The sequence below is a fragment of the Eleginops maclovinus genome, chromosome 2 (assembly GCF_036324505.1).
Source record: "Eleginops maclovinus isolate JMC-PN-2008 ecotype Puerto Natales chromosome 2, JC_Emac_rtc_rv5, whole genome shotgun sequence".
In the NCBI taxonomy this organism is placed as follows: Eukaryota; Metazoa; Chordata; class Actinopteri; order Perciformes; family Eleginopidae; genus Eleginops; species Eleginops maclovinus.
This window is the reverse complement of record NC_086350.1, coordinates 19,139,094-19,166,519: the sequence shown is the minus strand read 5'-3', so window position 1 is coordinate 19,166,519 and position 27,426 is coordinate 19,139,094. Positions and strand designations below refer to the sequence as shown.

The 27,426-nt window shown below is 40.3% G+C and overlaps 1 protein-coding gene across 1 annotated transcript in view; it reads right to left on the bottom strand.

Moving 5' to 3' along the window:
* The window catches only part of mical3a (microtubule associated monooxygenase, calponin and LIM domain containing 3a), a 63,081-nt gene extending 41,535 nt beyond the window's left edge, over positions 1-21,546 (bottom strand). The window contains 12 exon segments of the mRNA XM_063909190.1: positions 326-355; positions 498-591; positions 711-837; positions 1,182-1,297; positions 1,919-2,176; positions 3,694-3,794; positions 5,091-5,246; positions 6,311-6,412; positions 6,560-6,676; positions 6,818-7,025; positions 7,918-8,331; positions 21,380-21,546. Of these exon segments, the coding sequence (XP_063765260.1) occupies positions 326-355; positions 498-591; positions 711-837; positions 1,182-1,297; positions 1,919-2,176; positions 3,694-3,794; positions 5,091-5,246; positions 6,311-6,412; positions 6,560-6,676; positions 6,818-7,025; positions 7,918-8,196 (1,588 nt within the window). The 5' untranslated portion in view covers positions 8,197-8,331; positions 21,380-21,546.
* Between the last annotated feature and the right edge of the window lie 5,880 nt (positions 21,547-27,426).

Genomic DNA, 27,426 nt, shown 5'->3' with positions numbered 1-27,426 from the left:
GTTTTATCAACCATGAGAAATAGAGGGATGCAAATGAGAGGTTAGGATAGGATGCAAAACTTACAGAAAATAATAAAAAATCTGCTTAAATGAACAATAAATAAAACCTTTAGAATCAAAAAGGAGGTTAAATGGAAATGTCAAGGACCCAGTTAGTACACACAGAAAATCTCAGCGGCTGCATCAGTCCATCCACAAGTTCCATCATTCCTCAACTCATTTTAACATGATTAATTCATGAATACTCAGCCGGTAGACTTTCAAACTGTTAAAGTTATTAGGAATCCCTGAAAAGCAACACCATGCATTTTGGACTTTGTGTTACCTTGCAGCTGCTTGTCAAGCAGACAATTGTCTAGAGTGGAAATAGTTCATTGTTACATTTCAGCAACAGTGATTGCAGCAAAATCCTACACTGATCAGTCAGCACATTAAACAATTATGAACTACTAAAGCATTTTACAGTCTTTTTTTTTAAGCATGTAAAAGATACGAACCATTCCTGGCCAACTTTGGTGTCGACGAGTTGATCACATTCTCCATTTCAATGTGCATTTCTCTTGCCTCCCCTGTGTCGCAGAGGTGCCTCACCTGCAAAAAAAATCCATTATATTACATATCTGAGTTTCCAATATATTGAATGCCATGGAGAAAACATGTGTTTTTTGTATTGCCTTTAAATATGGCAGCTGAAATGTGTTGGCACTAACCTGGCTTGGCTTGAGGAAGTTAAGGCTAATGTTGGGGTAACGTGTGGTTGGATCCACGCTGTAATGACTGAAGTTCTTACTGATGTTTTCTGTCGTGGTTTGGGGCAGGAGACGGTATATGCTCTCCCTAAAGCAAAAAAGAAAAACAATAGAATAAGTGTAGTGTGATTTTCAGGAAATACAGAGAGAAACAAAGGGTGTAGAAACACATTGTAACATTGTTGTCAAAAAGGCACACTGCAGAACAGAGGAGTCACATTCCATTCAGTTCTTACGAGAGCCTCTTATCCCATTAGTACTAGCAGCAGTGGGCCTGGTGCTTTATATCACATACAGTACAAGCACATTTCCTAGTAAAGCACTTAGAGATAAATGGGTGTGTTTGAGGAGCGATATTATGCGTGTGTGGCTGTGTATGCATGTGTAAAGTACAAGAATATCGTCTGTGTTTCATTGTTTCAACACCCTTACCTCTCAGCTAGAACTTCAAGAGGAGTTTTTCCCTGAGCCCAGCTCTTCACCATCCAGCCTGAGTCCATGGCTGCCAGGAATCCTCGGGCGATGCCAGTGCCCATGGGCCAGAAGGGCTGGAGAAACATCAACACCACATTCAACAACCAAATATGGCCACAGAAGAAGTACGGCTATGATAATAACAAAAAGAGGTAGAGCTCTGCCTGGGAAGCAAGATTTAAAGATTGAAAGGGGACCTATTATGCTAGATTTTAGCTTCATACTTGTATTTAGGATTCCTAATAGAACATGTCTACATGCTTTAATGTTTAAAAAACATGTCATTTTTCACATACTTTCCTTGTGAATAAACTGTATTTCCCCACTGTCTGATATGCTCAGTTTTAGCTACTGTCTCTCTAAGTCTCACCTCTTGAAAGAGCCAGGTCGGCTCTGATTTGTCAGTGCTTCCAGGTCTTCCATATTGCGCTCTTGGTGTCTATGCACCGCCATTGCAGCAGGAATAACGACTGTAACGGCACTTTCTACTTATATTTAATATAGTCGTGACATCACAACTTTTCTAGAAGTCCTGACAACTTCTTAAAAAACAATTTCCTGGAAACAGGGTACGTGCATTTCTGTTTTGATTTAGTGTTGTGATACTTGTGATATAGCACCTAGACATTAACGTCTAACTATGGGACCTTTAAAGAACAGCATAAGAATCCCAGGTTCTCTGCGGTCTTTCTAACCTCCAACAGGCTGTCGCCCACGAGCCCCGTCAGCAGCTTGTGGCCGTTGCGTTGGCGGACCATGGCGGCGTTCTCTGAAGCGTACATGCAGGTAAAGTCAAACATGGCTACGTCGGGCTGGCCGTAGTGATTGATGGCAAAGTCCAGTGTGGGCAACTGGTGGTTGGTTGAGAAATCGGCGGCCTCACGGGCGTAAGACAGCAGGGCAGCCTGATCCACGTTGGCTCTGGACAGTAGCATCTCTGTGTCTGCATAATCCTGCAAGAGAACCAGATGAGTTTAGAAGCTAGATGAAAACTAATAAAACCGAGATGTCACGAGAACTGTGATGAGTTACAACTTACACAATCAGCAGTTTGAGGAAGTAGCAAGAGTCTTCAAACTAATAATGACTTACTAATAAGCATATACAAATACTTTGTTGGCAGCTACATACAAAGTCTTGTGACAATGCCAAGTCTGGTATTGTGTGTTATTGCACTTTTCTATATAGCCACAAAGAGTGATTGTAGTTCATTCAAAGTATGGCTAGGTCTGTAGAGTTTTATTAAATATCTGACACATCTAACACAATATTAAATTAAAGCTCAAAGATTTGAAGTTTTCAGACCAAGTAAGGTATGTGGAACGGGAACTACAAACTGACAATTAAACGACATTTAAAAGGGCAGTGTCATATTTGTTGTGACAGGGATAAAGGACATTTAGCAGTACTGACATTGTGTAAACTAAAGATTCATTTAAACTTGACAGCCCCTTTAACACACTGCGCTAAAAAGAGCACTTGAAATGGAATGAACCGTGCAGTTCACAAGTCTCTCCAACATGTAACATCAAATCAAGGCATGCTTTCTAAGTGACATGTTTTCACAGAGGGCGGTGAGAGGCACATTCTTCCACCTTCTAGCTCGCTGGTTTGTCCAATGCCAGGCAGACTGTGGTGATGGTGGGTGAGAGGAAGGGCAGGGTAGTGGAAGAAATGATTGAGGGTGGATTTCTGATTTGCAGTTGAAATCCTTGAACTGTGTGGTAACACTGCCCCTCAGTCGCCCCCCTCCACCCTTCCTCTATCCCTCTCCCAGGGGCAGGAATGAGTCAATTGCATTGCTATATAAAGGATCTGCCTTTTACTTAGTATTAAAAGGGGACTTTCCAGAAGCTGCTTCCCCAGTAAATTATTGCTTTTCATTAACACATGCCTGCGTCCTGCAAATCCCCTCAGGCTTCAGACTACAGAGTATACCTAAACATCATGAATGTCATCAGCTTACCATGAAAATGCACACAGACTTGCATGTTCATCTAAAAGTATCCGAGGACAGATGATGTGGTTTGCAAAAATGTCAATGTAAGAGTCTTAAAGAGAAACAACCCAAACAAAGCACACCTTCGCATGTTGTACACAAAGGCAGAGATGTAAAAGTTATTTCCTGTTTCCTGTGGAAAATGGCCAGAGAAAGGAAACTACTGTGTATAGTGAGGACAGGAACACTTAGTACGTGTGCTTGATTTGTTTCCTAAACTGTTTTGGCTTGGTTGGACCATTAAGCCTATACTGGGCAGAAGCAGAAAGAGAATAAAAGATTGGAAAAATGAAAGAGAGTGAGGACAAAAAGGCAATAGAGGGACAGACATCTGATTTAGACAGCCTTCACGGGCATATAGCCGTTATGTATACTGCTGGGGATATAATGAGATCCAATTATTGTCACTAAGACATACAGACACACGCCATCAGACACAGACACACACAGAGCTTGGCTTTGATAACTCACATGCAGAATGACTCCTTTCTCCAGCAGGCTCAGTTTTTTGGCAGTCATCACAAAGTAGTGCGTGTCATCCTTGTAGTAGACAATGTTTTCCAGGTCAACACCTAAAAAGACCAAGAGAAAGATTTATTGTTACACCAGAACAATTGCTTTCCTTATTGCCATAGCTGACTGTCGTGTCGTCATTAGAGGAGCAATTAGACGACTCGGAGCACAAAGCCCCCGGAGACATTGTCATGTCAGCAATAAACCCTGGCAGGCTTGGCATCAAACCTAATGTTAAGCATTTTAATTGGATAAACTGACAAATTCAGAAAGGTGGTCCAAGGACAGATTATGTCCTCCGTTTGCCTTTTTTTTCTGCTTCTCCAGTGTTTCCAGCAGCTCCCACTTTTTTGGTATTGCTGTATCCATTTCTATGATTTCACATTTTAAAGCAGGGGTGGGAAATGCATTCCAGAAGCATTTTTCGTATAATTGTTAAAATATATAATCATATCGTTCGCAACCTCATATGTGTGTGCATACCTGCACATACCATCATTACCAAAGTCCTCCAAAAAAAATGCTGAATGATAGCTATGAGTATTAACAAAAGCCCTGTTTGTTGTTTTGCCATATTATGATATGTTTAAGTGAATAAGGGTAATTTTGGGCGAGTGGCATTTGAAGATTTTGTTAAGATTTAGGGCTTTTAAAGCTAGTGCTGTTTCTTTCAATGGAAAAGAGTTGGCAACACTGGATGGGTTTTGGGTTGCATCATTTAAAAAATGATTGCTCACTGCTTGCTGTAAGGCAGGGGTGTCCAAACTACAGCCCGGGGGCCAGATGCGGCCCGAAGGCCATTTTGAAACAGCCCTCAGCAAATTCTAAAAGTATAATAGAATATGGCCCACAAATTAAACTTTTGCTTGTCTTATATTGTACTTCTCAAATATATATTTTAAAATATGTTAATGACCTCAATTTTCAAATAAATTCAGTTATTTAGAATTTTAAACATTTTCTAACAACTCTTAGTTGATAAAAAAAAAACAATAACTTATTCCTATAACAAGTTTGAAATTGAACCTTCATATTTACTCTTATTATCAGCAATCTGAGGCTTCTGTTTTAAGGAATGAGCTGCCAACACAATAAATGAAACCCTAAAGAAGATGTAGGCTGTTTTTTTCTGAACGCGTTTTCAAGTATCGCACATAATTCACCTACATTTGATTTGTTTTGCTAACTTATAACTTAACTTTTGAGATAATATTCACCTCTATAAGTGGCCCAGCATATAGTATGTTTTTCTGTATGTGGCCCTCGGTGAAAACAGATTGGTCACCCCTGCTGTAAGGCCTTTGCACACCAAGTCCCCCTTTTTTGTATCTTGACATTTTCTCGAAGTGACAAACCTGTGGATTCTCTGAGGTCTTGAAAGAACTTCTGGTTGAAGATAAAGGCCACCCCGCTTATCTCCTCAACCTTTGCCTCCGCTGTGGTGTGTCGGTTGATGAAATTTGCAGTGATGGCAATGGCAAGCTTGCCCCGGAACTCCTTACGCCGAAACCCTGGAGGAAATGGATTCAAGAGGTAAGGAATCAGACAAATATTAAACAACAAATGAGTGCCCGACCACTGTGATTATGTTTGCTTTTAGGACAAATTAAGCGCTGCAAATGCACACTGTAAATGCACACTGTAAATGCAAGCAGATGTTCTGTGTCACGACAACAAAAACTGTTTTTGTTGGTAAAGGAGCCAAAATTATGGATTTATTATTGTATTATTTAATCGTTTAATTGTGTGTAAAATATAGAATTTTGATTACAGCGTGGAATGGGTGTTAATTAACATCAATAATTATGATCTGCGCATGTGTTTAGGCAAAACAGTTGATTGCCACTGATTTCATTTTTGCTTGTGAAGCCATACGTTTTTTTGAGCCAAGTGTGAGTTTAAGTTTGTATTTTATTTAGGGTTATTGTCTTCATCGCCGTCTCGTAAGACACTTTCATTTATGTTTGAAGAAGAAAAGTGAAGAAAAAGAAATGCGATGGATGAAATGGAAATAAATGTACCAGTAAAAACGAGCAATATCTCTGTGTGATGTGTGAGCGCGTCGGCCAGGCGCAAACCAAAAGGAACTAAAGTAGCATAAAAACGAAGTGGGAAAGATTTCTATCTTTTAGTTGTTTTTCAAGCCATGTGATTGCAGTTCATGGTTATCCCAGAGGGAGCCTGCAGCTTCCCTTCATTGATGCAGCAGTCAGTAGTACGGAGAGGGATCATGGTACCCTACTCCACAGGGGTTCCTGTTGCCAGTGTGCTGTGCATGAGGCCCCATCACTCATAGAGGAAACAGACAGCCAATTCAACAATTCCTATTATCCTCTGTAGGGAGAGCTGTCAGAAATTCTCTTTGGAAGTAGCAGCCAGACACAAACAAACACACGCATACACAAATGTGCACAAATGTTCATTCATACGTGAGGATCGGAGTGAGGTCATGCACCGGACCCCAGCTGTACACAAGTGAGATCATAATCGTTCTGACTGACAACCAAGTCAGCTTAGAAACAACAAACAGTGCTGTTTGTGCTTTGCCTGGTTTAGTCAGTACATGCAGACTTGCCTGGTAGCGTGTTTCTCCTTCCATCTGCTCCAATGATGACATCAAACTCGAGCTCGTTGACAGGGTGTGTCCTGGGGTGGACCTCGGCCCTCCAGCCTATCCCTGAGAAAACACACGAGATGTGTAATCAGGCAGAAATGCATCAACAGAGCCAGCTTAAAGTCTCTGACAGATAGCTCCCTGATGAAACACATGCTCTGTTTCCATTCATTTTTCTTGTTCTTGTCTCTCATCTAAGGACTCACTTACTTTCAGTCTCTTGATCTTCTGGGGGCTCAATAAGACCCTTGAATTCCACGTTGACATGGATCTCAATGCCCAGCAGCAGAGCAACTTTGAGCAGAATCAACTGAAGCTGACGAATACCTATTATACAGTACAGAGAAGGAAAGAAACAATTGATGTACAAATCCAAAAATGCATCTTCCAAATACATCAATTATTTTTCTTCAAGCAAATTAATCATATATAGGTAGTGTTAGAAAAGGATAGCAACACAACACTCACTGATATGATCAATAGCACCAGCACAGAACTTTCCATAGAACTTTTTGGCCCCGAGGCCCCTGAGGTCCTGGATGGTAAAGGGCCAGAGGTGCAACACATTGTTCCGAGAGAAGGCATCTCTCTTCTCTAGCAGCACCACTTTGGCCCCCAGGAAGGCGAGCTCGATGGCTGTACGTAAGCCGCATGGCCCGGCACCGATGATTATACACTACATACAGAGAGAAGCGCATGTTATAGACAAGCTCTGAGAAAGATATCAACCATTGACATGGAAAACCAAGTCAGGACAGTAGATCCACTGTCAATCTTTCACAACATGCTGAAAAACAAAAAAGCATTACCTGTTTTGCAACGCACAAAGAGAATAAGAATCTACGATAGTAACATTTTGCTTTAGTTATTAACATGCTATTAACAAAATAAGCTAGCTCTATTAGCCTATGCTGATGCTTTACATGTACCTTACTTTAATTTAAGAAAGAAACTCCATTGCAAATTACTGTATTTTCAGTGTGAATTGGAAAATGGTCGAGGGCCCACCCTTCCAACTGTGATAAAATATGATAAAAAATAGCTTAACGAATAAGCTTGACTTATGTAGGCAAAAACTAGACTACTTAACACAACATAACAACATACTAGCTAATTAGCTAACATGAGCGAAGATAGCATAAGCCTAGCTAAACTAAGATAGCATGTGATAAGCTTATGTAAGTTACAAACTGTATTCATCCTTAAAGGAAATTGTATTACCGGTAGTTGGTTGACTTAAATAAACTTTATTTTTTAGACCACAGTTCAAAGATGTGCTAGTCTTTCAATTCAACCTTTTCACAAAAAGAAATACAGCCGCTGATTGGCGGTCAGATACACTTTAAACCGGAGAAAGTGACAAATCACCTGATGTCAACTCTCTCCTCAACAGAATTGAAAAAACACAATCAAACACCTTTGAAATAGCAACAATGAGCAACCATTAGCGTCATGTTACATGATTCCTCAACAACAAGCACAACATTTTAGTTCTCACTGAAATGAAACCACCAAGAAGCAAAGTCACTTTCAAATAAGGCATGCAGTTTGTGATGATCTGGGCTTACCTTAGAGTTGGCACAGACACGGCCTTTCTTGTACTCTTTTTGAAAAGCCCGCTTATCTAACTTTGCCCAGAGTGCCTTGGCCTTCCAGTAGTTGAGTTTGGACTTGAGCTTGTGATAGAAGATTCTGTACTCGCCAGGCTTGACTTCCAGATGGTCACACAGCTCCTGGAAGGCCTTGAGCGTGCCCTTGAACGTGGTCCCCTGGACAAACTTGTCAAAGAGGACATGGGACTTGTTCACCCCATCTCCTCCAGTTGCACCGGCTCCTCCATCCCCCATAGTCCAGACTCACACAGGGCTGTAAGGGACCTGCAACCCCCAGACAGGGGTCTCTGGGTCCAGCCCCAGCCCTGGAACAAGCTCTCTCTGGTGGAGGGCTCTACCTCCGAGCCTCAGGCATCTTCATTCTGTCCACTAAAGAGAGAGAAATACAACTAAGTTAATCAAAGAAGATCATTCAAATGAGCTAACTCACAAGACTACAACACATGTTTAAGTGATATCAACACTATCCAACACAACAGAAATCAGACTTATTGAAGTAGTGATTGCCATATATCTGCTTGTCTCTTTTGGTGCCTTCATAATAAAATAGACCCCGATCTTCTCTTACTAGTCAGGAAAACGTATGACGGCTGGTCGGACAAACATCAAAGCAGCAGTTGAGGATAAAGAGCAGGTAATTTAAGGTCATGCCGCGAGTCATTCCTCTGCTAGTGGCATGACCCAAAACAACCTCTTATCTGCCTAGGAATGATGCTGCCAGACATAGAAAGGACACTGAGCCCTCAAAAGAAAAACAGGAAACACTCTGAGAACAAGTGTACATGTCTGTGGCACAGATCAATCCAGACAGACTAGACACAGGAAATAGCCATTTCATCCCAAAATACTATGAAACAAAACACAATCCGACTCCTGTCTTTAGAAGCCAGATAGTTTTATGCACTGTGCAGGCCCACTGGTTGCCTAGGTACTGCGTGAGAGTTGACTTTTGTCTGTTTACCTGCTATGAATTAAAGCAACTTTATGTGTTCTGAGTTTTCACCCTAAGGGGGGCGAGATATTTCATGTTGTCTGGCAGCTGTAGTTCAGCTGTCCTTCCTGGAATGTCTTGATGGGCCCTTTGTGTAAATCGGTGCCTGTATTTAGCAGCAAGAGCAGCCTTTTAAAAAGGTCAGAGCTTATATGCAAGACTTAAAAACAGAGGATGAAAGACATCGATTGGAGAAAGAAAACATCTAATTGCTAAATGATACATTACCAGCCGAGCAGTGAATCTGGTTTGCAATAGTGCCCAATGGTAAGGGTGCAGAAACTTGCTTTGTTTGTTGGAGGTTCACAATGGTTGAGCTAAAAGGATGTGCGCCTTCTGCCATTCAACAATAATTCAATTTAAGAAAATTACGAAATAAACAAAACATTTAATGAATCGTTAAACATGTTAGGGAACACACTGGTTCTACCTTCAAATGGATCATGCAAGCTCATGAATACCACATTGGAAGTTGTTCATTCGGTAGGCTTGGTGGTCTAGTCATGAGAATACAGCTGCTAGGCAACGACGTCACTGGAACAATTAGCGTTTAGAGCCACTGAGCTGGTAATGCAAAGGCAGAATGATAGCTGAAAAAGATAAGGCATTGGGAATATCAACCTCATACTCAGATATAAAAAATATGAAAAAAAAAATCTATTGATCTAAAGTATATTGTAGGGGTATAAGCAGGGTGCGATTTGACAAAAAAACAGAGGGGGGGAAATCCTCACCATCCCCCCCTACAAATCGCACCCTGGGTATAAGCAAAAATACTATTAGATAAATGCCAAAGACTGATTTAGGTCACCAATCAGGGTGAAGCCAGGACTCCAGATGAACAACCATACATTTTTCCACTGTCAGCAATCATTTTTTCTGAGAAAGCTTGAGCCTTGTACCCAACTGTCCAGGAAGTTGAGCTAGTTCATAAAGAGCAATGTAGTCCCAGTCCCATCGTCAACACATGATGAAAGGGAGGCAGGTACAGAGGTCAGCTGGCCTCTTATTCACACACTGCCAACTACTCACTGCAGTGGAAACACCAGTCTGTGGGTTTGGCTCTGCCTTCAGCCAGCCAGGATCAGGGCTGACGGATGCAGTGCCAGCACACAGACGGAAAGGGCCTCTTCCAACACAAGCATTTTCATAACTTGCTACATCATTTCCTCCATAAAACAACCTATAAAAAGGTCCATCTGCACCTTCAGCAGTTGAGGGCTGTACTGTTCATAGAATCATTATAGCATAGCCTATACTTTCTATCGGTGGTCCCACTGGTGTTTGAGTCCAAATCAGACATCATCATCACTGATCAAACAAGCATAATATTGATTTGGTGCCATCAAAACAGTTACATTACAAATGACTAAATCGATGGCCCTTATTTGCTATTCAATAATAATGACTGTGTGAAAATAGGCAGGGCAAATACATAAATGTCATTCAACCAGTTATCAGGCATCTGAAGGCCTTTCCTGTTTATCTTCACAAGGATACAATATTCTGCAGCAGAACTGAGATTCAGTCAACCTTGCAGTTTCTTTAGTGTGCTGGAGGGGGGTGTGTGATAGCAGTACACTGCAAATAAGCAGAGATGAATGACAGTTTCAAGGTAATTTTGTATTCAAAAATAGGCCACTGTATCAATCAGATTCTCACTGTAAATTGCAATCTTGACAACTCCAAAAAGCACACCAGAAGCATCTTTAACCATAGCAAGTTAAATCATCAGATTGTTCTTTTCTTCCCCCTTCTTTTTGACCTAGATAAGGTTTATTAATTTTATGAATGAAGGCAAGAATATAGATCACAATGAATCAGCTTAGGGAACGTTTCATCAGGCAGAGATAAAGAAAGCAGTTATTCTCAAACTCCTCGTCTAAAGCTTCATGAAGCCGAGGTAAAAAAAAAGAACAAAATGCATCAAACAGAACAGGAACTTCGGAGGATGGTCTCAGGGGGGAAATAATTCACTTCATGGTGAAATTAACTAGCTACTCTCCCTATGGGGGGCTAAATTATTTCCCTCTGCGGTTTGCTTTACTGTAAGGGCACAACGTTTATGGCAATGCATCAAAAGCCAAGCAGGGGAGATGATACTCTAACCTTTATGACACACATCAGAGAAAGCTGGCAGTAAACATCTAACACACTTTGAAGGAATAAGCAACTACTGACTGGCATGCTGTGGGTTATGTCAAAAGATGCAGCTCAGGCAGCTCTACCAACTCAATGCCAACAATAACCCTGACCTATAATTTCAATAATAATAGCCTCCTGCAAAGACCCATATGCTCAGTCAACAGTAAATGTTGCATCATGTGTTTTCTGTTTGGCGTAGAATGGTGATGGATTATCACATTCACATCACTAGCAACATGATATTAATAGCATCAACTGAGGGAAGGGAAGTGTCTGTGTTTCCTTTAATCGTAACATTTAAACACAATCACTTAAAGTGGATAATAAAATGAAGAAGAACCAATCAAAGCAGCTTTGGCTTAGCAGGCAACCAAAACCTTCTGACAACTGGATGAGCTGCAGGATTTCACACATTCACAAAACTCACTCAAGAATTTACACACATGCATGCAAAGCCTTAGGTGCACACGTCATTTCTCCTTCCTATGCACACACAGACACAAACACACACACAGACAAAAACAAACAGCATGCCTTTAGCTTTTACTCGTTGTATTACATCATCCTCTAATCTGAAAATAGCTTCAGAGATTAGGCCACTAGGCTACACGTTGGACAGTACTGCTGTTGCAATGTGAACGCTGTCACTACCAGCAGTAATAAATAACAGACTATAATGGATTTTAAAGTCTGGATAAATATGACGTTTTTATACTGAATCACAGAAACTCTACAATAATTTGGGGTTTTCTGTAAATAGGACAGCAGACATAAGACGTAACAAGAGCAACACAGAAGTCACTGGAGATGCCTGCATTACAGTAGGACTACAATGCTAATTATAGAGAAATGCAGCAGCAGGAGAGGTCTATTCAGGGGCTGCCAGCAGGCTGTTCACATGTCATACTGGAAATGTAAGTGTGTGTTCTTTACTAGGTGTCTGATTATTGAATAGCTCCAATTTTGAAGTGAATACCTTTTATCACGTCTATTGGGTTGTTTGAAATGTTGTCAATATTACATATATTTTTGTGTCGGGGGAAAGAATATATTTACCCCAAAAAACTAATAGATAGTCAAACTTGTGAATCTTCTACTCAAGCAGCTTCACATGGAATTAAAAAATCCAACATGATACATCCTATCTTGGCAATAAATTAGGGTAAAATAACAATATCATATATGGTTAACCTGCTAATGCTAGCTAGACAAACATACAACAAATGTACTTGATTTGGATTTTTTAAACTGTAAATTACAAATATATGTGTATAAATGGCAGAATTTAAAGGGTATCAAAAAGATAGCTGTTGCCTGTCGCGGTTTACTACCATAGATGCTTTTCCAAAATAGGGGGATGCATCCAGCAGCAGGAACTAAATCCATCAACACAATTGTGAGGGTCATGAAGTCGGAACCATATACAGTTTTCAAAAGTCCCGATCTGATTTAGGTAGGCGTACAGTAATGCCAACTACATTTTGCACATCAAAGGAGTTTCAGAAAGTGTGTCAGCCCCTGTGCACAGCTGTATAACAACTAAGGTGAGAGCAAGAAGCAGGAAAACAAGCCTCAAAATTGGGTCATTTTCAAACAACTTATAAGTAAGTATGATATTGTATTTTAAGAGTGATGCTTGGTCAGTCATCAATGTTGTAAACAAAATAGGGGAATTCAGCACCTCAGGTCAAATGCTGCATGCCGAGTCAGAGCATTAACCAGGTTCAGATCTATAAACATCAGTGTACACAGTGTGTTTGTTTAAAGCAGAAGATCAAAAACGTACATAATTATGATAAGAATCACTGCAAAATATACTACGCATGAAGCTGAAGTCAACAAGGTAGATGAGTAGCTGTGTTACACTCTTTGATATTGTCCAGATATTTTCATTATGCCCCTTTGTAAACCACTTAGTTCAGTTCTGCTTTCCACACAGAGCCTACACAAGAGTAGACAGTTGTGTAGCTGTTCACATCAGCAGACTAAGACTTGGAGCACACAAACATTTGTTGACTGAAACTCAACGTGCTTCTGGCAGAGGCTGTCTCCAAACCATCTGGCTTTTGAATCACTTCTGCTTCCGACAGCACAAAGCTATTCATTTTTAGATCCCACAGCCTTTGCCGATATTCACCAACTCCAGCAAACAGATCAGCCCCCGAGCAGATAAACATATGAATTCCACATTAACGTCTCTTAAACAGCCTGACACGTTCATACCCAGCACACTGGAAAAACATCATGTTCTCGGTCAAATTCATCACGTCTGTGATGTCCTCCTGGGGTTCAGTGAACCCAGACTTAAAAGGACAACATGTGCACCCAGCATCCTCCCGTTTGTGCTGGCCTCAGCACTGGTACCACGCATCATATTCTCTCTTTCCTGTCAATCCAATGTCTGCTTCCTCTCCGAAGGATCACTTTTTATTACCTATCTGTGGTAAGGTTACCAAGGTGAATTATTTTCTTTTGTCTGTTTGTCTGAAGGATTACGGAAAAACTACAAGCCCAATTTTCACAAAAAGTTGTGGAGGATGTAGCCAGTGCCAAGGAGGAACCTATTTAACTTTTGAGCAGATCAAAAACACAGGGAGAGCACACGCATCATTTTTCAAAAACCTTGAAGGAAGTTCTGAAAGTTCCATTGTAGTAGCTTTCAGTTGAAGCTGTTTAATCAACCGAGTGTACCAACCTTCAAACGGAGAACTGTCAAGGTATCTGTGAAAATATACATATTAAATCTGGATAGTATGTTTTATTGTGCATTACTTTAATTGTAGTAAAAGCAGTTTTACTGCCTTTCTTCTCTCTAAAGCTAAACTGAAAAGATCTATCTAAGAAGCAATAACCAGCTGCACTTACAATCAAACCAAGGATAAAGTAATTGTAGGTCAGATGAAGTACCTCAAATTAATACTGGTCCCAGAATGCTCCGCTGCCAGGGCAATCTCTAATTCTACCCACAGAATTTAGTCAAAATAACAGAATCTAACCCCGATTCCATTTCGGCAGCATATTAGACCCAATCCAACTATGACAGGATATTTCTAATAGAATGGTTCCAAACTGCGAAAATTAACACCAAATCTTTGCCTGAGAATAATCATGGAAACATTTACAGCCGGCTTTGGAGGAGTCTGAGCTTGTGCCTAGACTGCGTGCTCTGGGTGTCAAACATGGCCGATTAGAGTTGCCTGCCAGCACTTGCCGCAGCTATTTGATTTAGGAAACCGCTCAAATCCCAACTCAAATGCCACTTCTCCCACCTTCGTGCCTTTCATAACAAGAGTTAAGCAGGCACCACAGATATGCAGCCATAAACACTGTGAACCACAATAGAGGGTGAGGACAGAGGGAAGAATGCAAAAGCACTATAAAGCATAGCTTCCCATAGCACTGCTTGTAAAGAAAATAACCTCCATGGATTTTAACATTTGGGTATCTCTGTTGTTGCTTCGCATATTTCACAGTGAAGAGCGGGATGAGGGCATGTATCCGGGTATTCATACACCCAGATCCATGCTTCCCTGTAAACTAGGAAGTGTAATGTGAGACTGTTAGGCAAACACAGTCAACACAGACTAGTATCCAAGGCTTAGTCATGACCGTGGTGGAATGGAGGCATTCAGAGGAGAAGGAGAGGATGCCTCAGAATGGATACAGGAACTGTTAAAGAAATTAAGCAGGAATTAAATGAAAACGGAAATTCCAACCAAATCCTGGGAGGGTATGAGGCTTATATCTACAAACAACCAAGACATCAATATGAGTGGATCTATTTTTCCTTACAAAAAAATACATTTCAACTAAATACCTTTGTTTCTCTGTGTGTTCAGGCGTGAATGATGATGGACAGGAATATAAACAGTTGGGCCGAGACAGAATAACTAACCTTCGAAAGGCCTCATAACTAGATCACACATTCAATACACCAAGGCTAACACATGGTATGTTTCTAATTCAGACAGGCCATGGGAAACTTCAGTACAACTCCAGATCTCTCCTCTCTTCCCAGTATTCATTACAAAGCTAATAGTTGAACATCGAAGAGGCTGAGCAAACTGACAGATTTCCAGAATGGTTAGCGGCTGAATCTTACAACCAGGCAGACTGGAAATTAGCAAAGAAAGAACGACAAATGGACGGATACTCCCACTGCTGACTATGTGTGCTTTTCTTGCCAGGGTTGACTGAACTGAGAGGGTGGAACTGTGTTATGATACTTAAAATCGCTGTAGGGAGATTTGTTCTCTGACATTTGTTGGAAGGACAACATTTGAAATATTGAGGACATTTGTCAGAGGAGAAATAACATGATAAGAAAAGCAGCGGATGTCAGCAAGCGCAGCATACATTTCCTTTTTAATTTTCAATTGTATCTACAGGTGTGGTTTATACCCACACACACAACGTGCTAGACCCATTGGCAATATGCAGCTTAGATAGAAACAGTAGAAAATGCTGTGATGTTAAATCAGTAATAAAAAAAAAGCAATGGAAGACCACATTCGAAAAAAACTAATGTCACAACAAAAGGCGTAGTATACCATGTGGCATCGGTCCTTCATTATACAACAGATTGACATTAATTCTGTCCAGATTTACCAACATCACTGAATCATTTGTCATTGTGCAACTGATCACAAAACCCAAAGGCCACCATGCAATGCCTTAAGGGGACATGAAACAGTGACACAGACAGCAGCAATAATCCTGTCATATCCACACTTGCTTTCTCTAATCTCAGTGCGTGGGCGTGGCAGAGAGCGGTTCAAATGGTAAACAAGCTGCAGGATGTGTGGATTGATAAAATGAAGGAATAAGCTGAATTTAGCTACTGGCAGTGCTCTCTGCATCCACAATGAATTTACCATTTCTTCAGGACTCAACAATCCTCAGAATTGGACTTGAGACAGCCTGTCAGAGTGCAGTAAAGCAGCTGCAGGGGGCTGGCAATCCTAAAGGCTCCAGTTGCAGTTGAGAACTAGGTTATATTCTAACTGAATCCATTACTACAGTGAAGGATACCTAATACCTTGGTTGAGTGTAAACTGAGGAGTGTAGAAAGCTAGTATACAAATATCAGCTGTCGCCGTTGTTATGAGGTTAAGGAAGTGAGTGCACTTTTAAATTGCTGCTACAATTACTTTTAATGAAACAAATATTAAAAAGTAAAGAATGTCTTTTAGAGGGCAAAACAAATAAATCACACAGTACCTTCAGCTGAGATAACTGTAGAAAATTACCCAAAAATGTATTTTACCATCTGCAGGTCAACCCTATCAAGAGTTGTAAATTTCCCCAGAAACACAGTGTTCAGATATAATCTGGATTGCACCCATATGCACATCAAACAGACAGTATTGTGAAAGTAGCGCAAGAACGGCATTCTTCCCACCTTCACAGTAGTCAATCATTTCATCTTTCTCGTGCCTGTTCCACTAAATAGTTCAGTACACACAGGACCAGAGGAAAGTCAGCCTTCATGTGCAAACTGTGCAGAAGGCTGATCCAGTAGGAAGGTAACAGAACACCCACACAGCCAAGAAGCATGATGGGGCCACTATAGCTTTACAGAAGAAAGCATTGAAACACATTCCTCCCAGATCACATATTACAAGAGGCAGGCGGTCGTCAAATTTGCATCACAGATGAAAGTCAAACAAAAGTTGAAATGTGTTTGGCCATGAGTTATGTTCTATTAAATAAACAGAATGAGGGATGCATTAGATAAAAGGTGGAGTAGATAGAAACAGAGCCGAAATGAATGAATTCCAATATGGGAAGTCACACTAACAAATTTTAGCCCAACAAATGCCCGCAGGAAATCCTTTTAGCTGTTCTACAACCAAGAGAGATACAAACATAAGGCAAATTGATTAAATTAAGGCTATATTAACTTTAAGTACAACCTTCAAATACGATGTTACCCAAACTCTTGTCATCCCTTCTCATTATTTAGGGATGCAGTTCAGACAGCTGCTGTATAAAGCAGGTGTAAGCTAAGCAGGTATAGCCTTATGGGGGCACAACACAAGCTCTCAAATTAACTGATAAGACTCAGATTCAAAGGTTGTTACAGTCAAAGGGCTAGCTATGCTCGATGCTAGCATCCACACACAGATCCAAAACAAAAAAAGACCAGAAGAGACAAGCGCTGTGTAGGTTTGTTTACTCTCTTCTGGGAAAGAACATTTAGTGTGCTTGTTTCTCCATCAGGCCTGCCAAAGAAGAATTCATCTCTTGTCCAGATAAGCAGATAACATGGCTTGGGTGCTCCTCCAGACACAAATGGAGAGTGAATGTGAAATATGATGTGGTCTCTAGAGGGATGTACGGTTTACCGGAGTGAAAGGGCCCAACATGAGAGGTACGGTCATGGCTTTAGGCTGAGCAGCCGTTAGATGCTTTCCTGGAGCATGGTAGCTGAAAGGGACAAGCTGTTTTGTAGATCTCGGAATATAAAGCGGTGTCAGAATAAGAGTTCTCTGGCTACACCTGCCTGATGCTTAGTAACACCTGTGGGCTTTAGTGCTCCATGTCGTCTATAGTGTACACAGAAAGGGTAAACTTTTCCTAAGGATCCCATTGCTCAGACTTTAACGTGTGAGGTGTTGGTTAATGGTGTCTACCAACTTCTGAAAAACTAGCAAAGCAATCAGAGGCATACTGACACCATTATCCAGTATTTTCTTTTAGTGGACTTGCCATTTAGGCTAATGGACAGAAACAAAAATTGACAGAAAAGGGAAGGACAGAGGACAACAAGCAGCAAAGCAGAAGGTCCTCAACCCAGCATAAAACTCAGTGAAGTTACATAAGACAATTAACACGATTGATTATGTTACTGGCTGTATTATACCCCTATGTCAGGAAATCTTACACATTGGACTTTAAGTATAATAAAAAACAAACGTTCTTAAAAATTGAATGTTGACAACAAGCTAAAGTGCAGACGATCGGGGGCAGGGGAGGAGCTGCCAGGGTAAACCGTCACACCAAAGCAAAAGAGTTCAAATGTGTTTTATTTATGTAAGCTAGTTGTTAAGATAATTCCCAAGTATCAGGTAGCTACAGGTAACTGGTCAGGTAGTGTAAAGTTGTTCACATTACGGGCAAGTTCTATTTAATAAGACACTTAACCTGCAATCATTTGGAGTTCACTGGAACTTAGGTGGATATAATTTGCGACATGACAGATCATCAGGTACAGATTGCAATTCATGAGTCACCAATGAGCTGTGTTATTCTAGTACATGGTTTTATTACAGCTTCACTAGAAAAACTGTTAGAACTTAAAAACAACATCGTAGCAGACCTCTTGAATATCTTTAGTCCCATCATACTTTACACGAAAGATCGCACAAATCTGTTGTAGTGTTCAAGGGTCAGCTGACCGGAAAAATTTAAACAATCTCATTTGCCTCAGGAATGCATTTGCCACTCTGGCCTTTGTCTGACCTGCAAGGTACAAGAAACAGCCAACAACTAAGTCTTTAATCCGAGCTAAAAGAAATCACAAAAGCACATGGACTTGGACCATATTTGTAAGTCATACATACAACATCAACCTCGGCTTTACCGTTAGTCCTCCAAATCGGATCTGCATAATACCAAGTTAAAAAAGGTACTGGTAGTGAGGAAGGTCAAATCAATTAATTTACCTTCTCTTTTACAGGACTACTAAACTTTTGTAGGTTACTGTTTTCAGAATAAAATACATCTGAAAATGTCCCATTCCCTAATCTTGATGGTATCTTAATGGCTTCTACCAGGGTGTTAGGTTTTACAATGTCCGTCCGACTCATCTTTCAGGAATACACTAATCTTCACATGACATCATTGAATAATAGGACACAGTTGAAGAGGAAAAAATGGTGCTTGTCTTCCAACACTGTGATGTTCTTACATGAAGTGCTTGCTGCAGATCCCACTACTCAAACAGTTAAAAACATGCCATTAGCATCTAGTTACAGACTCCTTATAAGGACTTACTGAAGCAGACTGCAATATGCATGTCGGTTAGACATAAGCAGGCTTTTGATGAGTCAACCCCAGCAACAGACTGCTAGGCTAAACTTGACAGTTGGGGTACATCCAGCCACTCATGACACAGCAGGAGCTGCCTTCTGATGAGGACTTACTTACTTACTTACTTACTTCCTTCCTTCCTTCCTTCCTTCCTTCCTTCCTTCCTTTCATCTAGCAATGTGCTTCTAAGTCTGCGGTACTTTGTAGGGTCCTGGGGGGTCAGGGAAATTCACTTCTCCGTCTGAGAGGGAAGTTAGCGAGGGGTCAGAGTGACTCAGCTTCACTTTTCCCTCTATAAAACCATGCTAACTTCCTTTGGAAGCAGTGAAAGGCATCGATGAGATAAAGTTTCATTCATATTTGTAAATGGTTCCATGGTAATTAGGATGGTGCATTAGTCTGTTTTGTCACAAGGGCACTAAATGTTGTTCTGTCTCCAAACAGGATGAAACGTACATAAGGTTAACTGTACATAGACTAATAGGGAATAAGACCTGACAAATTGCAATGCATCCATGTCTGATTAAAAAATGGAAAAATCAAAATTGGAGCAAATAATTGGACAGATCTAAATTGTGCATCACAAGATCAATATATATTTTTGATAAAGTACATATAATGAACATTCAATTCCAAGTGTGATGGGAATAGCTGTTTTTGGCCATTACATTAAATACCTCTCATACGTCATCACATTGACATACAGTAGGAGTGCTGTGAATCCAGTATTGTCATGCAATGATTGTCATATTTAAATGTAATACTATCTTCCAAACTCCAAATATGCAAACATATTTTGTTAACAATAATAGGATTCAATGCAGACTGACACAAATCTGTGCTTACATCCAAGTAAACAAGCAGCCCACAAGTTCTGTCTTGTGCAGAGTCAGCCACCATGCAAACATCCTCCTTCTTCCCACCGCATCCTGATCTCTTAACAGAGACACTGTGAGATATGATAACACATGCCGCACATCCCAATCAACGTCTGCCTCACAGAAACACCCTGTGACCTCAGAGAGGATGTCCAAAGTCATTGAAGCAGTTTCTGACTAAATAAGGAGGTACATGCAAAGCAACAAAGGTCAATATAAATGATCAATACAACAATGCCCCATCACTCTACTGAGACAAGGATAAGAGTCTTTGCCCTGTCAGGTCAGGATCTTACTGCTACACTAAGCCACACTCCGAGTCTTGTTGCTATGATGTATGGTTGAATCTGGGTCAGCTTGAATAATATGGTATTGTTACTGTTGTTGAAGGCAGTCACTCAACAAGACTAAAAACAGACACAGCGTGACCTTTGACTCATAATATGGTGCCAAACATCTACAGTACCAGACAAAAGACCTCTGGGAATAAGTCAGGTGCATCAAAACAACATCCCCTTACATACCAAAAGTATCAACACAGATGGTGTACTTCTTTGCCTTGAGTATAATGCATTATTTAGTTTGAGAATTGTATGAAACATGCTTCTCAATTAAAAAACTCAAACAATTTGTCCACTTCATTGAACACACCAGAAAGAGAAGACTGAAAGAAGAAAATGTCAAGGTCACACTGTTTGCCTTCAACCAGAAACTTTTACACTGCCTTTAATAGAGTTAAACATCAGTGGATTCTAACAAAACATTGGAAGTAGGTAAGTTGTTGCATACAATTATGAAATATGGCTGTGCTAATTAGAAGTGATGAATAAGGATGCATACAAATATTAAGTAACAACCAATGTTATTCCCTCCTAAGAGTTAACACAAGTTCATATAACAAACAGTGTTTTGCAGCTATGACATAGATGTCAAGCTGTTTGAATGAGGCATATCCGTATTGTGCCCATTTAATTTGTCAATAGAATAAGGAAAAACTTCCAGAGGTTAAAGGCTTTTAAAAATTGTTTCCAAGATTATGATATTTCAATGAGTGATTGGGAGTAAATATTGCCACCATTCACCACATTCCACAGGCTATCCCTTCCAACATACACAACAGCTTGATGGCTAAACTGAATTAAAAACGGGGCTGGCCACTGATGCACCATTACAGTGATGTGCATGTTACGATGTAGATACAAATGTCAGATATATTACAGTACTGCGTAGTTAAATCGTTAGTTGCTCTATTAAAACAAGCAGACCGTGACATTCCCAAACGTGCAGAGGTGCAGTCTACGGGTCCATGGGTAACGTTTCAAAATGCATCGTGTTTGTAAAGCGATTCAGGGGGAACATTTCTTCTTACCTCTGAATCCTGTGTGTTTATAATCCACTCGTATAATGTGGCGTGAATAAATCCATGTCCATGTATATATCCCGATTCCCCTCGTTGAATCAACTGTTGTTGTCTATTATTTAAGTGACTAACGTTCGTTAAGGACAGAGCAAGGAGCCACACAGCAGAGGAGAAGGCGCAACTTGAAACTGACACAGGGGGATCGGTCGATACCATAACAACGGCAAGGAGGGGGGAGCAAACAAGTATACATCTAACAACATGTTGAGAAAACATTGCTAGCTTATTCATTTAACCGACAATCGTTGTAAAACGATACTACCCCCACTATAGGTGGGTTTTTTGGGACAACACTTTGCAATGTGTGCATAAATATGGATATATGTGAATAGTTAGGTAATGCAACCCCCACTAGAGGTTGGACTCAGCCTGCATGTTTTAACTCGGTTTAATCCGATTGGTCTCTTCCAACGTTGACGCAGCAGTGCTGCTGCCTTCACATGGTGTCAGAAACATTAGAACTGGTTTACACAACAGGAGAAGGCGGTCGGGTATTTACATGTAGCTGAATTGCAGAGTTTTTACAACAATTCTCATTTACTGTTAATTATTCTTTGATATCATGTGTGTTGTTGTGCACCCTAAATAAATACTGACTTAACCTGACACGAGACGGTAAGACAGATAATTGTCAACAACCGATTATCCTTAAGAGTGCTTAATGATGAGTGATTATTAAAATAATGATTGCACAGAGACAATCAGTGATTACAGTCAAGTATATTTTAACACTCATATTCTGTGAAAAAAATATCTGTAGTCTTTCTAGGATTTATATTAAAAACCAATGCATGGACTGACTACATAGTGGCTGGTTTGTTTATTGAGTTATCAGAGTAATTCAATGAGCACGTTGTTTGGGGCATCCATCGATTTTTCATGGCCAATGTAAAATAAGTATAGGCAGCATTAAAAGAAAAAAAAAGAAAAGAAGAGTCAGTTAATTGTTTGCGTGACTAAAAGTCATGGATGTCATTTCTCAGCTACAATTGAGTTTGTGTGTCTGTCTGCATGTGTCTTTTTCACTGTATGGAATCTTGAAAAACAGCATTCCCATTAAATTCCAAAACCGCCCCTTTTGCTTGTTTTTCCAAAAAAGAATAGAAATGGATAGGGCAGTGGGTTTTAGAATTGCTTAAGTTTGGTTTGGTGGAAAACCACTTAAGATTACAAGTTTAGAAAATTACAAGTTTCAAACAATTGCTTTCAAATGCCAAGATATCACATGAAAAAGCAGTTTAGTGGGTCTCTGGCGGCTTCCCACAGACAGAAATATGCATCACTCATACACTGTTTTGTTCTGTCCTGATCACGACACAATCCAAGATTATACTCATGTTACAGAAACATATTGTACACATCAGAGCAACCGAGACTGCATACCCAAAGAATGTATTAAAAGCTGTAATGATTATCCTAAGTGTCTTGGCTGATTAAAATGAAAGGTCAATGGCATGCAGGCCCTTCGTAAAACCCTCTCAACTATCAAAGTCACTGCTGATTCCAATGTTCCTCATCCAGCAACTAGATCACAGGCGAACAAAACAAAAAGAAATCTCAAAATATGATAACTTATGACAACATTCATCATCTTCTAAGCCGAAGGAGGAACCCCTCTGCTTCTATCAGCTCTCTGCACATTACAGAGAAGGTCGCTCCCTCTCGAGCATCCAGCAAGGCAGACACCTCCCTGTCGCCCCCTGTCACTGGACAGATAGGCAAGTGTGGCTCCTTTTTGAGAGCCCACGGAGACACATGGCAGATGAACTCCTTCACAAAGATGTTGTTCAAACTTTCATTTGACATAAAGGAATGGTTTAGCAGTGAAACATGGATTATGGGACAGTCCCTGGCCCAGACATGTTAAGGGCCCCAATGTTTCCTAAAACAAGACCTGGTCTTTTTGTCTCTTTTTTGACATTCTATTTCTATGTAGAAGTTTAGCCTCTCTTTGTGGCCTTGTTGCGTCTCTTTTTGGTTTTCTTTTGCATATTTTTGCAGTTGTTTAGCATCTCTTTTTGACCATATTTTATCTTATCTTGCCCCTCTTGTGTCTTGAGCGTCTTCCGTAATCTGTCTAGTTCGCAGGTATGGCTGTCTTGTGAATGAAATAATCATGTGTAGCTCCAGACTTGCTTATTATGAAGGTTATTTCATGCATTCTTTTAGGGGAATAAAACACATAAATCTTCTCACTTCCTTGTGTAGCATATGAACTGTGCTGTGTAGTTTTGCATACCTTAGGTGCATAATAGCTGTAATTTTGTGGAACTCAAAACAAAGATGCCCCAAGCTTATCATTAAATAAATTAGATAAAATCAATTAAAAGATGGAAAATAAATCCACAGTTAATGTTATGGGCATAATAAGAAGTCACTCTTTCTTATGTAACTGAAAAAACTTGTATTGAGTCACATCTCTTTCTGCGATACCTCTTATGTGATTCAAACCCTTGCTGATTAAAAACAAAATCACTTTGACTGTGAGACTTGCAGCCAAAAAGGCCTTACTGTCCACCACTAAAAGTACGTTCCACATACAGTATGAGTTCTTCAATCAGAACAAGCTGTCTTAGTTGGATTTGCACGGATTTACTAATTAAACAAACCGCAAGGGGAATGCAGGATGTCAAATAAGGTCTGCATGTGTGAAAAAGAGAGAGGCAATGGGAGACAGACTTGGAAGGGTTTGAAAAACACTAACTGGGATCAGGAACAGGATGGCTCGCTGCTGGCGCACAATACATCATAGAGAGTTTCGCCACATTACGAAACCGCCTCTAATTGCACTGAGCACCTTAGTTCCCACCACACCTCTGTCCCCCAACAGAGGTTTGACATCAGCCATTCATTGAGGATCGGTGGCTCCAGCATGCAGACAAAGGGCTGTCTACCTAAGGTGAGGCATGCTGCACATATTCCCATCATAACAAAGGAATTACACATTATGTCAACCCAGAAATCTTCAAAGGCATGTGCCATATCACATTGTCAATGACAGATGTCAATAGACTGCATCAGATCTCCATTCATTCACCTATAATAAAGCTGAGGAAAACAAAGGCAGAGTACTTACGGTACACAGGGAAGACAGGCACAAGGTATTCCTTTGGCTGGGGTTTGTTCTCTTTCTCTATTTTCCTCCCTCCCTTTCCCCGCCTCTCCTCCTGCCTTCTCCCCCCTTGCTTCTCACCACAGCAAGATGCTGCCTGGACCAGTGCTCGTTGTCATGGCAACCAAGACCGGGGGGGATTCTCACGTGACCGCGTCTCCCTGGGTGCTGATTGGTGTGACGCATTAAAAGGAAGAAAGTGAGGGCGGGAGGGATGGGAAGGGGTGATGTCATACACCCACCGGTTAACTAATGTGAGGGATCCTCAGACACAATGGGCGTCTCGAGGCGGGTGGAGCTGAAGTGCAGATATTACATGGTCAAGGATGATCCCCCTTGACTGAATTATAAGACTGGCTGATCTGTGTTTGGCTATTGCTTAGCTGTGCCCACACTGTTGGCTATCCTGCGATTGCTGCTATGTCCCCCAAACTGCCAGGGGCCGGAAAGCAGAAATAACACACAAGTGTTGCAAGACATACGAGAGCACTTATATGTGGCAGCTTGACCTGCTGGCCCAACGCACTTCAACCTCTCAAACAAGGGCTGCAGGGAGTTATTTATAGCACTGCAGAAACCAGAGGGATGCATAACTGCTGCTAACATTCATACAGCATGCAAAGGCAACTTTTACACAAAAAACAACGGACCCTTCATAACGGAAATATTCAATACAGAGGCAGACTGTTCCCGCTGATAACACTTAAAGAAATGTCATAAAGTGTGAAATACAGACTATACTTGGCAACACAATCCAGGCATTCATTCCACTGTGCAAACATAACATCACTTCTGCATGACTACTGTATACAGGGTTCATTTCGAGCAATCATCAGGTTTTCCTCAATAATATTGAAAATAATATATATAATTGTTAATTGTTGATTCAGCATTGTTTATATTGTAATATAGTTTACATATTTATTCTTGCTATATTGCAATGCAATGCGCACATCTTTACCTTAACTTCTCTCGTTTTTATACATAATTTTACCTATTATATTTATTTAATTGTATTTCTCTATTATTATTATTATGTATTATTCTATCGTTGTCTATTTTGAAATAGAGCAACTGTTACTAAATACAATAGATATTTTTTGTATCATCAAAAGTGAGAAACACAGAAACTAAGAAGGGAATGTGCAGAACAGCCTGTGCCATAATTGAATAATGACAAGCCGTCGCTGTCATACTTTTTACAAGCGTTTTAAAGACTTTAAATCTGAGGGAAAACTTTCAGCAATGTTTAGCTCTTGAGTGAAAGAGTAAACCAAACCTTTGCATGTTCATCGAGGTTATACAGTAAAAGATTTCAGAAAGAGAGTGTTTTACATCCCATTTAGGAGAGAGTGGGCTTCTTTCAATTTCACACTCATTCCCAACGTTGACATGAGTAATCATGGTACAGGCTTGTTGTCCAGACTGTTATATAATGGCCTGGGATTGGCCATGTTCTGCCAAAGATGAGGAACGATCTGTTCAGAGAGGATTGGATGTTGTTTTTTTCTGAGCTGAGGTAATGTATTGCCTTTGCAAGGTATTGAGCAACTCAGAAATATGTCTCACTAATCCCAAGTAGACAGACTCACTGCTCAGTGTTGGGGGCCGTCTGGGGTTGTTTCTTTTTTCCTTCTTTCTTTGTTTTACAATGCAAATAAAGCTTTATTTCCAAATGGAGAAAAATATATACTGACCATTGGACACTTTTCTCAGTTTGTCATGGACAGAAATCCAGAAACCAGCGAGCCTTTAGCGTGTCAAAGTTACACTCATTACCAAGCACCATTTAAGAAAGACACTTCCTCTGGCCTGTGTCTTCTTTTCATCCCAAATGTTTTTTTAATAAGATAAAAGTAAATATTATATGGGATTTAAATGGAAAATACCCACCAAAAGTATCCCTCCCTCCCAAGTAAAATATGTTTGATTTTATTTTAATGTTAAAGTAGGATTAAACGCCTCTTTCCACCTTGGATCCAACTGTTTTGCTGTCTGAAAAATATCCAGCATTCACTCTTACACAAGCTGTCCGAATCAATCAGAAATTAAGCTCAAACAACACACTCCAAAGAAAACCAGAGCTATGTATTATGCAGCCATTTCTCCTCTAATGCTATAACTGGGCAAAGAACTTCATTAATAAAACATGCAACGCTGCCTCCAAGCCATCTGTTCCTCTACACCCGGTAAACACACAGAAAGGTGTATGTCAATGTTAAAAAAACAAATGTGGAATAAAATGTAAGAATGATCTAAGGTCACACTTTGCATTTCCAAATTCTTATGCCCTTTCCATTTGCAATATATTTTGCTATAGATAGAACAGGCTGCTTTGTTTTTTGCTCAGTTTATAACAAAGGGACCAATATTTGCAAAACAAAAAAAGTAATACAAATGAAATTACAGATTCATCACGGCCAATTATGTAAACCCATCCTAGGTTGTATTACACTGAAACACAAACAACAACAACAAAAATATATATGATCTTATACAGTTTTAGAAATGCATTTTCCATGCAGTTAATTCTTCAGTAGGGATTGGTGGAACAGAATAGGGTTTATATGCTTGTGCATGCTGTGTTGACTTATAACAGGCTGTAAATTCAAGCGTGTTAAAGCAAGTCCTCTGACATAAGTTAATGAGGTCAAGATATAGTGAATAGTGTGTCAGTTATTATCCCATTCAGGATGTCACTGGCTTTTCCCCAATATCCCATCAAGTCTCATGTACATATTCTCTCTGCTTCCTCAGTGCAAGCATTATGGTGTAGGGGATGATATGAGCAGTGATGATAATAGGGGTTGTGATCATGTTTATGGCCCACCATCAGGGACATGTTACGGATCAGTGAGCAGTGGTAGGAGGAGGAGAGATCAAG